This window comes from Arvicanthis niloticus, chromosome 1, assembly GCF_011762505.2.
Source record: "Arvicanthis niloticus isolate mArvNil1 chromosome 1, mArvNil1.pat.X, whole genome shotgun sequence".
Lineage (NCBI taxonomy): Eukaryota > Metazoa > Chordata > Mammalia > Rodentia > Muridae > Arvicanthis > Arvicanthis niloticus.
In genome coordinates this window covers 69929126-69946194 of record NC_047658.1, presented here as the reverse complement: position 1 = coordinate 69946194, position 17069 = coordinate 69929126, and the positions used below count along the sequence as shown (strand labels likewise).

General features: G+C 43.0%; 1 protein-coding gene and 1 long non-coding RNA gene across 5 annotated transcripts; one reads left to right on the top strand and one right to left on the bottom strand.

The window, feature by feature from the left end:
- Nucleotides 1-1560: 1560 nt before the first annotated feature.
- Coa4 (cytochrome c oxidase assembly factor 4 homolog) lies at nucleotides 1561-3783 on the bottom strand. Of its 3 annotated transcripts, none has more exons than XM_034509725.2 (2): nucleotides 3661-3783; nucleotides 1561-2319 (listed from the first exon to the last, which is right to left on the bottom strand). In XM_034509725.2, exon 2 carries the CDS (start codon nucleotides 2307-2309, stop codon nucleotides 2046-2048), a length of 264 nt encoding a protein of 87 aa, XP_034365616.1. In that variant the 5' UTR covers nucleotides 2310-2319; nucleotides 3661-3783; the 3' UTR covers nucleotides 1561-2045. The 3 variants fall into 3 exon arrangements, with proteins under 3 accessions (XP_034365616.1, XP_034365625.1, XP_034365632.1); XM_034509734.2 differs by having other exon boundaries at nucleotides 3665-3778; XM_034509741.2 differs by having other exon boundaries at nucleotides 3588-3729.
- LOC143443186 (uncharacterized) lies at nucleotides 3769-11267 on the top strand. 2 transcript variants are annotated; one of them, XR_013111949.1, is made up of 3 exons: nucleotides 3769-3964; nucleotides 5331-5410; nucleotides 7238-11267. It is a non-coding gene; the product is annotated as an uncharacterized LOC143443186 (long non-coding RNA). The 2 variants fall into 2 exon arrangements; XR_013111951.1 differs by having other exon boundaries at nucleotides 3769-4046.
- Nucleotides 11268-17069: the final 5802 nt, after the last annotated feature.

Below are 17069 nucleotides of genomic sequence, written 5' to 3'. Positions count from 1 at the left end.
AAGAATGTCTGTTCCTATCTCTACCAAAACTCGTCACTTTACTTGCCAGCAGAATCAGCTAACATTTTGTTTTTAAAGCCTGTTTTTCTGATTGTTTGTGATATAGTATATATTTCCACTTTTCTATGACTTTGAGCTTATTAATTCTTTTTTATTATTATTAATCTCATTTTATTAATATTCATTTAAGGCCAGACTTGGACTTACTACATTGTTCAGGCTGGCCTCAAACTTATGGATGATCCTCCTGCCTCAGCCCCCTAAATGCTGGGATTGTACATAGATAAGGGTGTCCGTACCCAGCCAATATTTACTTTCTAGTTTCTTTTCTTACTGATTTTGATGTAGTTTTCATTTGGTCCAGATGGCAATTCTTCCTATGTTACAAATAAGTAATGTGTACTTCATTTTTAAAAGTTCCACTCAACTGACTCCCTTTTCACATTCAGAATTTTTTATTTACTTATTTATTCTTGAAGATAGGGTATCACTATATAGCTATTGATGTCCTGGCTGACCTCAAACTCGTCGAGATCTGCATGCCTCTGTCTCCAGAGTCCTGGGATTGCAGGCGTGGCCACCACACAATGCCCATCTTTGGGATGCTTCTGCTGCACACAATTTGACTCACAACTCTAAGCTGGAATGGGCCAGCAGAGACACAGCTCTATCTAGTCACGTGGTCTTCAGCTTGCAATATGACTTTACTGTTCCTTAAACTTCTCATGCCTTCTCTGTGTTCTTTCCCTCTTCCCTAGAATTTCAGCACACACGGTTCAAAGTAGATTTTAGGGTCTACCAAACGTCAGACTTGGACTGCTAACATACAGATGCCTGAAAACTTTTGTTAATAATGATTCTAAAAAAGCAGCCTAACCGTAGGTCACCTGCCAACCCTCTTCCCATTCCCAAATGACTTCCAAGAACATACAGAGATAGGTTGGTGGCTTCACTGAATAAAAATGAGAAGCAGACCAGGTGTGGTGGCATGTGCCTTTAATCCCAGCACTCAGAAGGCAGAGGCAGGCACATTCTCTGTGAGTTCAATGCCAGCCTGGTCTGCAAAGTTAAGTACCAGGACAGCCAGAGCTATACAAATAAACCCTGTCTCGATAAAAAGGGGGACAATAGGAAGCAACTGTCGCTGTTATAAGCAGAACACAACACCCCCAGAGAAGGTACTATCAGCACTGCCTAACCGTTGACAAGTAGGAACATAAGCTCTATGTTGATAGTGGCTCTATTTTCCAAAGGTCAAAGTCTGTATTTTAATGTTAAACATACTTCTAAAATGTCAGGCAAGCTTTGTGTCAGTTAGGCAAAGTGCAGACTATGAAAAGAAAATGTTTCCCTGACAGGTGTGGTGGCACATGCAGGAGGATCATGAGTTTAAGGTCACCCTTGACTATACAGTAAGTCTAAGGTCAGTCTACAGAATTGGGCTACACCGATTCTGTCTTTAAAAAGAAAAAAAAAAAGAGTGTTTCCCTACTAGCTCCTCCCACCCCAATACACTGAAGAAGTGAGGAAAGATAAGGCGCTTATGTCACTGCTAGAAACTGAGTTTGCTCCTTTGAGTGTTGCTTTATTTCTGCCTCTCACACTAGTCTTTCAGCAACAGGGAGGTCACATTACTCTTCATATTGCACATCACCAACACAATGCCTTAGAAACACTTTCTGCTGTTAAGTTTGTGATTGAAAAATGAAGGCCTGATTGGGCAACCCGTTTATCTTTAGTTGTGTCTGTACTTATAAAGTACTTGGCAAACAGACTCTGAGAGGTAGGGTGGAGGGAGTGTTGTTGTAAACACAGATATTGGTAGAACAAGAAAGGTGAGGATATGTGTGATCTGACCATTAGTAAAACAGCTCATGGTGACTGTCCTGTACAAACTCATGGTGTCTGGCTGTCAATCCTAGTCCCAAAGACTGTCCCCAGATTTACACCTCCTGGAGTATACTTCTATTACTTAGGTTTCCTCTTCCCAGGTCTCTCTGGATGCTGATTTCGTCAGACCCACTGTGTGTGATGGTTTTAAGGTTTCAGTGTTGGGCACTGGCTTGCTCTTTCCTCCTCTGCAGCTCCTCCCGTCGTTTTGACTGCTGTGCACTCATGCAATCCCTGAAAGCCTGCACTTCCGGCTGGCACTGGCGCCAGTCCTGGTGCTGGGCCATGCATTCTTGAACTGCAAAGTGGGAGGCAGCACAGCCAGAGCGGGTGATCAGCTGGTCCAGTGGGTCTTCTTCCTCATCATCTTTCTTCACCGGTCTGGTCCAGTTATGGCCTCTTGGTACTGAGGTTGACATCTTGAGGAACCTAGAATATCAACAGAGAAGGTTAAAGTACAGATATGATTATATATTTCTTCCTGTTCATAAACAGTGACATCTACACTGCACTGTATGACCTGCTTATATGGCTGTCTCCCTTAGGAGACTAAGTTCTTTAATGTCAGATGCTAGGCCTGATTTAGCATCGATGCCCCCAGCATGAGGCCTGACAGAGAAAAGGCCTGCAAAATGGTTTGATGAGTTGAGATAAAAGTATCTAAGCTCATCGGGCAGTGGTGGCGCACACCTTTAATCCCAGCACTTGGGAGGCAGAGGCAGGTGGATCTCTGAGTTCAAGGCCAGCCTGGTCTACAGAGTGAGTTCCAGGACAGCCAGGGCTACACAGAGAAACCCTGTCTCAAAAAAACAAAATAAACAAACAAAATACCAAAAAGAAAAAGTAAGCTCATATTGGAATGCAAGTTAAATGAAATGCTATCTTTTTGGAGAAACCATTTCTGATCTACTTCAAAACAAAGCAAGCAAACAAAAAAACCCAAACAAAGAAACAGCCTTTCTTCTTCCCTTCAGAAGAGTAAAGTTGAACACTTGGAAGAGAACTCAAGTACATGCAGGTTTGACACATGGAGGGAACTGAGGTGCTCAGTATAGCTGTAGCACAAAGCACATGGTGGCTGAGGCAAAGGATGAGTCTGTAGGGCATGAGGAATCACAAGCCTGGTGACTGGCTGAAAATGTAATTTGGTAGTAGAGCAAATGTCCAACGTGGAAAAGTAAATTGAACTTGATCCTCAGCCTCACAAAACAAAACACTTCAGTAACTGGAGAAACCAGGAGAGCAGGAAATGAAAACTGGCAGAAGAAAGTGAATGATTGATCAGCAAAGCTTTGCAGCCCATGTGAGGAGTTTAAGACTATTATCATGAGGACAGGGGGTAGGTCACAAGAGGATTTAAGCACTTTTCTATATAAACTTCACCTGTATGGAGGCACAATAAAAGGGGAAATCGCTTTGAAACAGACATTGACTGGAGACCTGCCTTATTAGGTGGGACCGTCAGCAAGTCACACACATTAAAAACCGCTTTAGGATTCACTAGGTAGACTCAGTAAATAGTACTGCAGTCTATGTCCAATACATGTTGCCCTCGGTATTCCTTGAATAAGATGAGTTCGACCCATGCTTAGAGATAAGGGCAGGCTAGATGGCTGATAGCTTGGCCAGGCCTTCTAGTAAGGCATGACAAGGAAGGGGAAGCAGAGAAATACAGGCATCCAAGTCCCTTGAAGCACCTCTCCCAGTTTCAGGAGCACTCCCGCGCTCCCCATGTTGCATCCGGTGTAGAGATGCATGCGCAGTGCTCACCCACAGGTGCAAAGGAATGTTTGTTCCGCCCCAGACGCCGGGGTCCACAGGCAGTAAGGACGCCCCTTCTTCTCTCCGCAGGAAGCGGACCCAGCAGGAGCGCACACACGGAAGAACAGAGCCCTCTGCGATTCTTATTGGTGGATTCTCCATGTAGAGCCCGCCCTCAGCCCTACTCTTCCGGGAAAGGGCGGAAGAAGCAGACCAATGGAGACGGAATCATGGGGGAAGGCACCTTTGATATCTCTGAGAGACTGTGTGCACACCCTCAGGTGACACCAGGTTCGAGAGAGGGACAGAGGAGGCGAGTAGCCATTATACCTTTTCATCAGCGAGAGCTACGACTGGCCCCCATGTCTGAAGTTGGTTACCGCATGGGTTGCCAAGTAAGCTGAAGGGCACAGGATCCAGAAAAGGAATTTCAAACCCAAATGTTCATTTTTCATTCCCAATTAAAACAAAGAAACATGTATGCGCGGTATGACCCATGTCATAACTCGTCTCTATTTGCTAGCTCTAATTGCTGCCGTGAAAGGGAGAGGCATTTTCAATTTATTTTTTAAATTACATTTGTGTTTTTATGTGTGCGGTCGAGGTACAGGTGTGGAGAGCAGAGGACAGCAGGAATTGACGGTCTTGAACTCAGGTTGTTTGGTGGCTGGCAATTTTACTTATGAACAATCTTGCAGGTCTCAAGGGATTGATCTTCCTCCCTCTGCCTTCTCTTCCCCACTTTCATTGACAGTGTGTAACAACTTGCTGGAATTCCTTTTCTTTCTTTTTTTTTTTTTTAATTTATTTTTTATTTATTTTTATTGGATATTATATTTACATTTCAGATTTTATCCCCTTACCCCCATTCCCACCACCACCCAGGAGCCTCCTATCCCATCCCCCCTCATGCTTCTATGAGGATGTGCCCCCACCTCCCCCCCACCTCCCCCCCCCTCGAGTTCCCAAACACACACTCGGTGTTCAGCCTTAATGGGACCGAGGATCTCCTCTGCCACCTATGCCCAACAAGGCCATCCTCCCACGTACAGATGGAGTCATGGGTCCCTCCCTATGTGCTCCCAGGCTGCTGGTTTAGACCCTGGGGAGCTCTGGTTGGTTGGTATTGTTCTCCTCATGGGGTCACAAACCCTTTCTGCTCCTTCAGTCTTCTCTCTAACTTCTCCATTGGGAAACCCTTGATCAGATCAGTGGTTAGCTGTGAGCATCTGCCTCTGAATGTGTCAGACTGTGGCAGACCTCTAAGGAGACAGCTATATCAGGCTCTTGACAGCATGCACTTCCTCATATCCACATCAGTGTCTACCTTTGGTGACTGTACATGGGATGGATACCCAGGTGGAATGGTCTCCACACGGCCCCTCCTTCAGTTTCTGTCCCACACTTTGTCTCCATATTTGCTCCCTTGAGTATTTTTGTTACTCCTTCTAAGTAGGACTGAGGCATCCACACTTGGTCTTCCTTCTTCATGAGCTTCATGTGGTCTGTGAGTTGAGTCTTGGCTATTCCAAGCTTTTGGGCTAATATCCGCTTATCAGTGAGTAAATACCATGTGTGTTCTTTTGTGATTGGGTTAACTCACTCAGGATGATATTTTCTAGTTCCATCCATTTACTTAAGAATTTCTCATGGAATTCCTTTTCCTTTTCTTTTTTTAGGATCAAAGGCATGTGCCACTGCTGCCCGGCTTGGAATTCCTTTAATTAACTTACCATCTTTCTAGGTTTCAGAGTGAAAAGTGAGTTATTTCACCTACCCATATCCAGACAATTCTTTTACCTCTGAATGTCATTCGTATTATTCCTGACCATTTAATTAAAAAAAAAAAAATCTAAATTCTATGAGAAGGGCTCATTTTATTGATTATCTGTCATTCCACATACCATTATTACGTTTTGTATCAATTTTTGGTTTTGTTTTGGTTATTTTGTTTGTATTTTGGGGGATAGGATGTCACTATGTAGTAGTAGCTACTATGTATAGTAGCTAGCCTTGAATTTATTATGTAGTTCAGGCTGGCCTCAGGCTTGTGGCTTTCCTGCCTTAGCTCTGAGTGCTGCACTGACAAATGCATGCCACCAAGCCCAAGCTTGAAACTTAATTTTTTACTATGATAGGTGAAGATAATCAGACACTTATGATAAATACATTTAGATTATCAGACATATGTACTCACATATATTTATATTATATATGTATTTACCATATAAATATATTTATCATATATATATATATATATATATATATATATATATATATATATATCTGGTGATCTTCACCTATTATCATAGAACATGAATTCTATTTCATAACCAGTAAACAAGCTAAAATTACTGTAGCAACTTTCTCTACAACTTTTTCTTTGAAACAGGGTTTTTTTGGTTTGTGTGTGTGTGTGTGTGTGTGTGTGTGTGTGTGTGTGTGTAGCCCTGGCTATCCTGGAACTTAATCTTCTATATATTAGGCTGGCCTCAATCTCAGAGATCTTCTGTTTACCGAGGGCCGGGATTAAAAGTATATGCCACCACAGCCCGGCTTTGTGTTTTGATTTATAGTTAGTCTTTCATTGTATTCCCTCCTAAATGCAATTTGCTCTTCCCTATTTCATCTGACTTCCAATATAGGCTATGGTTGGTGTGTGTGTGTTGTGTTGTTGTTGTTCCTATGGGTCAATTACATAAGTATATCATCTGTGCAGATGCCCTAAGTGGGTCTTCAAGAAAACAAATAAGAAATGAATTTGTTTATTTATTCATTTATTATTTTTGAGACAGAGTCTCTCTATGTAGCCCTGCCAGGCCTGAAATTTTTTAGATCAAGCTGACCTTGAATTCACAAAGATCCATCTGCCTTTACCTCCAAAGTGCTGAGATCAAAACTGTATACAACACTTTACCCAGCATTTTATTTATTTATTTATTTATTTATTTATTTATTTTTGGTTTTTCGAGACAGGGTTTCTCTGTATAGTCCTGGCTGTCCTGGAACTCACTTTGTAGACCAGGCTGGCCTTGAACTCAGAAATCCACCCAGCCTCCCAAGTGCTGGGACTAAAGGTGTGTGCCACCACTGCCTGACGTAAATTTTTATTTTTGAGACATTCTGTTGTGCTATACAAGGAAACCATCTTTGTCTGGCAGCCTGTTTGCCAAGAGATTAGTCTGGATAGCGTCCTAGAGCTTACTTACAGCTTTAGAAGGATTTACTGTGAATAACATGAGCAAGGCAAGCTTTATGTTCTGTAGATGACACAGCATGGTCCTAGTCATAGAGCTCCTTCAGATAGCTACACTATCCTGATGCTGTCCACATCATTTGTAGAATCATCAAAGGTGTGCCTTTGATGGTAATGTACCACCAGGCCTGTTTATATGGTGCTGGGGATCCAAGGCAGGGCTTCAGGTAAGCACTCTGCCACCTGGTCCTCTCAGCACCACTCAGTTTTGTTTGTTTAAATAGCAGATAAGTTAAAAGGAAAGTTAAAAAGCAGGCAGTTGTCTGCTTCCCTGATCATGTCATCAGCCTCTCATCTGTTAACTGCTCTCTCGGGTTTGTCATCACCCAGCTAAGCTCTGCTGCAGGGGTACAGCCATTGCCATCCTCGTCAAGGACTCAGATGCTTCTCCAATGGACTGTGCCATTACCACCCACATCTGCCTCATCAGTCATGCCCCTGGCTCTGCTTCCAAGGGATTCTGCACAACAGACTTCACGGCAGAGCCCAGGTCCTTTGTTCTGTATCCTCCTTGTCATCTTTGAATTTTGCAGTCTGCTCTCCAGGTCAGTTGGTCAGCCATGCTATGAAGACTACAGGACTCTGTGATGCAACCACACAAACACTTGGCATGTGCTACTGGATTTAATTTCCTTCTTTCACCCCCAGCTCCTCTTAAGCCTGTATTTATTTTTGCTTTATTTTGTACAGATACACACCAATATACCCAGTCTTATATTTACTTCTAAATGAAATTGAACTTCCATTTATTTACACTAGCTATTGGTGCAAGCTATGCCTGTGATTTTGAATTGTTTCACAGCCACATTAAATTAAAAGATGGGCCAGGGAGATGGCTCAGTGTGTAAAGACACTTGCCATCAACTCTGATGACCCAAGGTCGGTGCTCAGGGCCCACGTGGTAAAAGAAATGAACCAATTTATGAAGGTTGTTCTCTGACATCCACAGAGTTGTGACATGTGCGTGCATTCAAGAACACACACAATTTTATTTTTACTTTTTTGTTTTTTCAAGACCATTTCTCTGTGTAGCCCTGCCTGTGATGGAACTCGATGGCCAGTTTTCAAGCAGGCTGACCTCAAACTCAAGAGATCTGCCTCCTGAGTGTTGGAATTTAAGGCATATGCCACCACCCCCAGCTTCATTGCTAAGTTTGCCATGGTGGGTTCAGTGTTTATAGTTGAATGTTCCATTCCCTGCCTGCCAGAGCCACTTGGCTGTTTGACATCTCTCTGTGGTCTAGTAAACTGTAGACCCATCCTTATGCAGAAGTGTCTAATCCTAGGAAATAAACCAAAGCTCAACTCTGACTTTTCTCTCCATTCCTGTACTCACACTGCCCTTCTTGGTTGTACTCACACTGCCCTTCTTGGTAGTCATCTGTCTTGCTGACTTCTGCAGCTTTTCTTTAACCTTCCACAGCAGCATCTGTCTCCCGCCATAATCTGCTTATGAATTAAAGGCTGTTTTGCGAGTCTGGGGAGCCAGCAACAAGCGCCCTTCCTGACGTCTGTCACATAACTAGCCCTAGAGCTCTTCTAAAGGCCAAGACCCCAAGCACTGGGTGGGCACTCCCCAACCCCTGCTGGCACCACTACCAGCCAGGAGACTTCCCAGATCCAGGCCACCCAACCAGCAATATGGTTTTTCACGTTGTTCAAAGCAAAACTTTGTTTAACAAGGGTTACTGACAGCCAGATAAGGGATTGCTGGCTAAGAACACGCTATTTGAAGGTTTGTTTTTTAAGATGTTTTTTCTTTTATGTATGTGAGTATACTGTCGCTGTCTTCAGACACACCAGAAAAGGGAATGGGATTACAGATGGTTGTGAGCCACTGTGTGGTGGCTGGGAATTGAACTGAGGACCTCTGGAAGAGCAGTCAGTGCTCTTAACCACTGAGCCCTGTTTGAATATTTTTTTAAAGACAGTTTTTAATTTTTATTTATTTTTATCTGGATATGTCTGTATTCCACAAGTGTGCCTGGTGCCTGCAGAGTCTAGAAGAGGGGGCTGGATCCTCTGGGACTGGACTTACAGACACTTGTCAGCTGCCTTGTCATGTTGGGAATTGAATCCATGTTCCTCTGGAAGAACAGCTAGTGCTCTTAATCACTAAGTCATCTCTCCAGCCCCTGAAGAGATATTTTAATTGTCTTTTAAAAAGATGCCCTGTCATAAAACTATATTGATTTTTAGGGACAGGAATATTGTGACTTTGAAACACCTTTTCCTAATGAAATATGAGAGCCTGTCTGTTAGATATAAAGACATTCCAGAAAATCTTGATTATTGAAGACATTGTCATTGTCCTTCAGAATTCCCAGAAATCTTGAGGTACAACTACAGAGGAGATAACAGGTGAAGGGCCCTTGAGTTCATGTAACTCCCTGACAGCTCACATGACGCACAGCTCAGTGGCAGTAGTAGTTAGTCTCTGTCGTTGGAGCTGATATTAGTATTGTATGGGTTAAAATAAGAGATGTCGTGTTGAACGAAACCCTGGAGAAGGGTTTTATGGCCTTATGTTAATATTTTTTAAAACATTTTATTACATTTACTTGTCTGTGTTTGAGTGTGGGTGTACTTGTGGAGGTCGGGGGCAGCTTGCATCTGTGGGTTCTGAGGACCTTCAACTGTGTTGTTATCTTGCTAGCCCCAGGTGTGAGGGTGTGTGTGTGGGTGTGGGTGTGCATCCCCTGTTTTTGTTTTCTTTTTACTTGTTTGTTTGTTTGTTTGTTTGTTTTTGAGGTAGGGTCTCCCAGCCAGGCTAGCCTTGAACTCAATCTGTTGTTGAGGTTGGCTTTAAACTCATGATCTTTCTTCCTCTGCTTCCTAAGTGCAGGATTATAGGTGTGAGGAAGCACATCCAGTTCAAGCAAGTTTGGTTTTAGCCCTGTGTTTTAGGCAGTAGGCCTGGTTTGAGTGCTGAGTTTTCTCATATTTCTTTCTGCCCTTGCCTGTTACTTTCAGAACTCACCAAGAGTATTAGTATCTTATTTTCTTCAAGAAATTAATGCATGCAGCCGGTGGTGGCGCATGCCTTTAATCCCAGCACTTGGGAGGCAGAGGCAGGTGAATTTCTGAGTTCGAGGCCAGCCTGGTCTACAGAGTGAGTTCCAGGATAGCCAGGGCTACACAGAGAAACCCTGTCTCGAAAAACAAAACAAAAAAAAAAAAAAAAGAAAGAAAGAAAGAAAGAAAAAAAAATTAATGCTCCTGTCTTCCGGCTGTATCCTGGTGTTGGTCTGTCTTCTATAGGGACAGCCCACTCCATAATTAAAAAGATAATAGCATCTCATTGATAAGAAATTATATTGCATCCTTCTCCACTAAAAGGAGCCAAATGGGAGTGATGCTTTGTGGGCTGGGTAGGGAGACTTAGAGATGCCTGAGAGCAGGACTTCCTGTAGCTTGATGTTTTCATTAAGACGCTGTGATTGCATCGGACTTGCCTCCTGTGCTTTCTGCTCTTCCTCTCTGTGTAGACAAGTAGTCATATTTCATGTCCAAGGGAAATGCAGCTTCAGAGTTTTGGGCGCCATATGCTTTTCCCGGGATCTATACACAGAGTTTAAGCTACTTTAATAAAGGAAAAATATAACACCCTGTTCATCTTTCCCCCTTTCTTGCTTGTCTAGTGCTATAAACACATGCATAATTAATGCATGTTTTCATTGTAGGGTGGCACAGCTAACCAGTGTGTAGTGTTTGGTAGTGAGGTACTCAAGTCCAGAGAGTGTCTGTGCAAATCCTCACCACGAACCTTGAGGATTTTGTGAAGTTTCCTTAAATATGGGGATTTTTTGAAGATTTATTGTTTTATTCTATGTCTGAGTGTTTTGCTTTCATGTTTGTATATACCATGTCTGGCGCTCTGTCGTTGGAGCTGATATTACTATTGTATGGGTTAAAATAAGAGTGAATAAGAGTAAAATAAGGTGAGAAGAGAACATCATTCTAGGGCTTATGTTACATTGCATACTTTGTTTTTTCAATATTACTGTAATTTACATAACTTTGTTGTATTTTCTGAATATTGCATTCTCACACATACAGGTGTTTTCAAGTCAGCATTTTGTGTTCATGATTATGGCAGCTAAACCTATCTCTAGGCATATACACACATATATACAAACATACACGCATATACTATAGTTTCCAGAGAGATTGTAATATTTTCTGTATGTGAATAGTATGTAATTTTAATTTTAGTAATTTTATGGTACATCTAGGAGAGTTATCTTTCGTATGGATTATTAAGAATCTGGAGAGGGGCCAGTGAGATGTACTAAAGTTGCCTTGTGCCAAGCCTGATGATCCAAGTTTGATTCTCAGAACCACGTGCTAGAGGAGAGAACTGACTTCCAAAAGCTGTCCTTGAACCTCTACTCATGTGTCTCAGTGTGTGAATGTCCACATACATACAAAATAAATAAATAAATGTAAAAGAAAAGAAACCTGCAAAAGAGCTGGGTATGATGTTGCATAATTTTAATCTTAGCACCTGAGAGGCAGAGGTAGGTGGATCTCTGTAAGTTCAAGTCCAGCCTGGGTTACATAGAGAGACCATGTCTCAAAAAGCCAAAAGGCAAGAGAAAGAAAAGAAGAAAAGAATTTGGAAAAGTAGCTAAAAAGATAAAAATCACTAAAAACAGAAACTATGGAAATATAAAAATCTGAGTCCAAGCTCCAGATGTTATAGACGTAGGAAGCTGTAGAGGATTGTGGGAGGATCCTTTTTAAAATTCATTTCTATTTTGTGTTTTGCCTGTGTGCATGTCTGTGCACCAGGTGCTGCCTGGTACCTTTGGAGGTCAGAAGAAGGAGTTGGATCCCCTAGAACTGGAGTTACAAATGATTGTGAACCACCATATGGGTTCTGGGAACTGAACACAAGTCCTCTGCAAGAGCAATGAATGCTCTTAACCACGGAGCCGTCTCCCCAGCCTTGGGAAGAGGAGGATGGAAATCCCATGTGCATCTCACACGTGGCTCTTATGTGCTTGGAAGCACACAGGCTTAGAGAAATTTTAGAGGAGTGTGAATCAAGGAGGTTTATAACATATTTCAAGGGTATAAGATATTTTATCATCTGTAATACTGGCTGTGTTGGCTTTTGAACAGCTAACATGCCTGGACATTTCCAGCTTTGGAGGCCATGGTGTTTCTTCTAGTTCTGATGGCAGTGTGCAGATCTGGCAGGCTTCTGATAGAGAAGAGCAAGGGATTTAGAGACATTTAAATTTGTATCTGTTTTCATTTTGTTTGTGTGCGTTTATCTGCATATCACGAGCATGTTGTGCCTTCAGAGGCCAGAAGAGGGTATGGATCTCCTGAAATTAAAGTTACAGGCAGCTGTGAGCTGACATGAAGGTGCTGGTAAATGAACCCAGATCCTCGGGAAGAACAGCAAGTTCTCTTAACCACTGAGCCATCTCTCCATCCCTGCCTAGTTTAGATGCTTTTAAAAACATACCTATGAAGGTTGGTCTGAGAAGCCTTAGGCTGGAATGAAGAAAATGTCCTGTAAAAACACAGGGCCACCAGTCGGTGATAGGTTTGTTTACCACTGGGCACTCAAAGGTCTGTTCTTAAATTTAGTGATTTTCCAGACAGAGTGGGCTACAGCAAGTGATCCTGGCCAGCTGTTAGATTTAGGGGAGAGTAAATAAGTCCCTAAGACCCTCAGCTTCTTATACTTAGATCTAGACTGAGAGCCAAGGAATTCAATTCTACATTGTAACTCTGTGCCAGGGAAGGAAACTGACAGCCCTGAGAGTGCTGGCCAGGAGGCCAGTGAGCTAAACAAATTCTTTACACAGGCCTTCCTAAGAGCCAGCATGTAGGCAATGCACCGAAATATCTCGTGTAAGGGACCGAGCAATGGGAGGTGAGGAGTGTGTTTGATGTGAATTGTGGCAGGTTCTCTCCATCAGGCCCGTGCTTCTGAATGGGGGATGGATGCTCAGCTGATGATCTGATTCGCTGAAGATGCGAGCCATGTGTGACCTTCAAAGGTTGCAAGGGAGCTATGAAAAGGCTTCTCTAATGATTTCCAAAGACAAATAACTGTAAAGATAGAAACAAAAATTAGTTATTCACAAATGCATAAATAATTCACTCAGCCAGCCACTTGGATGGACTGCTACGTCCCCAAGGACTAGAAAGTCTGTGTGTCAGGACTGCTGGTTTACTTTTTAGAAAAAGCCTCATGTAGCCCAGGCTGGCCTCAAACAGGCTATGTAGCTGAAGATGACTTTGACTTCTGATCCTCCAGCCTCCACCTCCTGAGTGCTAGACTATATTACATGCCACTATGCCTGGCTTTATGCAGTGCTGCAGACTGAACCCAGGGCTTGGTGCCTGCTAGGCAAGCATTTTACCAACCAAGCTACTGTTTTAGTGTTTCATTGCTGTGAAAAGACCATGACCAAGGCATCTCTTATAAGGACAACATTTAATTGGGGCTGGCTTACAGTTTCAGAGGTTTAGTCTATCATCATCATGGCAGGAAGCATGGCAGCATCCAGGCAGACATGGTGCTGGAGAAGGAGCTGGGAGTCCTACATCTTGACCCAAAGGCAGCCAGAGAGAAACTTTCTCTGCAGGCAGCTAGGAAGAGACTTTCTTCTGCACTGGGTGGGGCTTGAGCACTAGATCTCAAAGCCCACCTATGCAGTGACACACTTCGTCCAACAAGGTCCCACCTCCAAATATTGACACTTGCCCTGAGTCAAGCATATTCAAACCACCACAGCTACATTGCTAGCCCTGCCGGTCAGTCATGTAAGTGTTATCTAATTCTGTCTTACGTAGATTTTTTAAAAAAGTTTATTATTTTATGTATATGGGTGTTTTGCTTACGTGTATGTCTGGGCACCACATATGTGCCTGATGCTCTCAGAGACCAGAAAACATGGTTGTAAACCTCCATGTGGGTGCTAGGAATTGAACATGAACAAGTCTTCTGGAATTGCAGCTAGTGCTCTCAGTTGCTGAACCTTCTCTCCAGCCCCTACAAAAATACTTTACAAATTATGGGCAAATTCTTCTCTATAGGTCATCTACTTGTGTGCTTTGGAAAAGACAGGAAGGGAATCCACATTTTCTATTATTAGTACCAGAGATGACATAAAAGATAAAGGTGTTTGTTTGACAGGATCTCAAGTTGCCTGGACTGGCCTTAAGCTCGATATATAAACAAAGATAACCCTGAATTTGTAGCTAGGAGTAGTAGCACATGTTTGTGGTCCCAGCAAGTATAGAGCAGAAGCAGGGGCATTGGAGGATTGGAAATTTAAGGTCACTTGCAGTTACATAGTGATTTTGAGGCCAGTCTGGACTATCTGAGACACTATCTCAAAACACACACAAAAAAAAATCTCTCAGACTCAAGCTCGGCATGGTGGTGTACAGCTGTGCTCCCAACACTCTGGAAGCAGAAGCAAGAAGATCAGAAGTTCAGGAATTCTTCAGCTACAGGGTGAGTTTTCGGTCAGCTTGGATGTAAGATTCCATCTGAAAAACCCGTCCCCAACAACTCCCTAAATTAATGAAGGTTAACAGTAGGGCTCTATTTTTAAATTGCCTTTTTAAAGACTTATTTAGCTGGGCGGTGGTGGCGCACGCCTTTATTCCCAGCACTTGGGAGGCAGAGGCAGGCGGATTTCTGAGTTCGAGGCCAGCCTGGTCTACAGAGTGAATTCCAGGACAGCCAAGACTATACAGAGAAACCCTGTCTCGAAAAACCAAAAAAAAAAAAAAAAAAAAAAAAAAAAAAAAGATTTATTTATTTATTTTATTTATATGAGTATACTGTAGCTGCCTTTAGTCAGACACACCAGGAGAGGGCATCAGATCTCATTACAGATGGTTATAAACCACCATGTGGTTGTTGGGAATTAAACTCAGGACCTCTGGAAGAGCAGTCAGTGTTCTTAACCATCTCTCCAGCCCCTTAAGGTTTATTTTTATTTCTCTGTGTGTATGTGTACATGCATGCCATGTGTGTGGGTGACCAGAAGAGGGCACTGGGTCCCCTGGAGCTGAAATTACAGGCATCTGTTAGTTGCTCAACATGGCCTTTGTTCTTAACCAATGAACCATCTCTGTAGTCCTCAGTTCCTAGTTATTGATATGAAAGAATACTAGGCTTCCTTTGAGCTGTGAATTCTTGTTCCAGGTTGCCCTATGGGAGAATCAGATTTTCACATGCTGTTGACAGTCTGGCGTGGCGTTACCACTTTTAGACCCCTGATCTCTTAGAAAGAAGTGATAGTAAAGACTGACCCTGACCAGTGGTGAGGAGATACTCCAGTCAGTGGTCCTTCTAACGCATTCATTGAGGCAGGTCCTCACAGAGCCAGAACTTAATCCCTGAGCCATCTCTAGCCCTCCAGCGTCTGTGTTTTATTTATATATTTAGTTGGTTTTTGAGACAGGCTCTCTCTGTGTAGCTCTGACTGCCCTGGATCTTCCTCTGTAGACCAGGCAACCTTTGAATCCACAGAGAACCATTTGCCTCTGCCTCCCAAGTACTGCAGTCAGTGCTAGGATTAAAGGCATGTACCACATTGCCTGGCTCTATATTCTCTTTATAAAACAAAATAATGCCAAGCAATGTTTATGCCTTTTGAACTGTACAAATATTAACTTACCAGTACAAAAGCAAAATAAATTCACATTTGACCACTCTGGCATTTGTTTTAATAAACAAACAAACAAACAAACAAACAAAAACTACTCGGTGCAAAGCGTTACTAGGTGTAAATCTGAGATCTCAATGCCAACTTTAAGGTATCAACTTAGAGATGTCATCAAATTAAAAACAAAACAGGAAACAAGATGAGGGTGACATTGGCCTGATCTATGCAGCAAGTGACTTTGGGTTCCTACTCAAGGTCTTAGTCTCCCACATGGCCATCACACCATAGGTGCATGCACGTGTGCACACACTCCTTTAAAAAAATTATTTATATGTGTCTTTAAAATATGTGTGTGGCATGTGCAGATGCCCATGGCAGCCAGAGACATAGGATTCCCCTGGAGCTGGTGTTACAGGCAAGTGTGAGCTGGATAATTGTGGGTGATGGGAATCAAACTCAGAGCCTCTGCAAGAACAGCGAGTGCTCTTCACTACTGGGTCGGCTCTCTGGCCCCACACCAGTCTGCTTTCCATGGTCTCCAGAGTTGATGTCCTGGTTGTGACTGCTCCCTGATTCTCTGTTGTCTTGTCCATCTTGTCTGCTGTGAAGCAAAGCAGCTGAGTTTTCAGTTTTCTGCACTCGTTTCCCGGCTCTCCAGTGCCCCCTTGTGTCTTCCAGTGAGAAATGCCTGGCTCTCTCACTGCGTGCCAAAATCCTCACCATGGACAAAGGCTTCTTTGGGGAGCACATCTTTTTCTGTACATGTCTTTTTGTATATATATACATTTTGTATTCTATGTTAAACTAGTTCATGAATAAAAATTTACAAGAATCATACAAATTGTGGTGTATACCTGTAATCCCAGCTATTGGAGCACAAGAGGCAGGGGTCAAACAACCTGGTCTCATCTCATAGCAAGTTTCAGTGAAACCATAAAAAGGTGGGGAGTTGTTTTGTCAAAACATCTCAGTGAGTAAGGGAACTTGCTTTCAAGCTTGATGATATGGGTTGAACCTTAGAGCTCAGATGACATTCAGAGAGAACCAGTCTCTGCATGTTGTACACACAGAGTGAGAGAGACAGAGACAAAGAGAGACAGAGAGAGGGAGGGAGGGAGAGAGAGAGACAGAGAGACAGAGAGATACAGAGACAGAGACAAAGAGAGACAGAGAGAGGGAGGGAGGGAGAGGGAGAGGGAGAAAGAGAACTGGTAAGGTGGTTCAATGGGTAAAGTGCTTGCTCCACAAGCATGAGGTACTGAGTTCAGATCACCAGCATCATGTAAAAAGCTGAGCATGACAGTGTATGCCTGGAAGCTCGTTGCTAGAAGATAGAAACAAAAGAATCTTCAGGGCTTGCTGGTCAATCTAGCCAATCCATGATCCGGGTTCAGTGAGAGACCCTGCCTCAAAAAATAAGATGGAGAACAAAAGAGAAAGACACCCAACATCGATTTCTGGCCTTCGAATGCACACACAACAGGGACCCATGTTGTGCACACGCATGTGCACAC

Bases quoted from the DNA above. Each gene is read 5' to 3' on its own strand.
- Coa4 (XM_034509725.2), bottom strand. From the start codon at position 2,309: ATGTCAACCTCAGTACCAAGAGGCCATAACTGGACCAGACCGGTGAAG.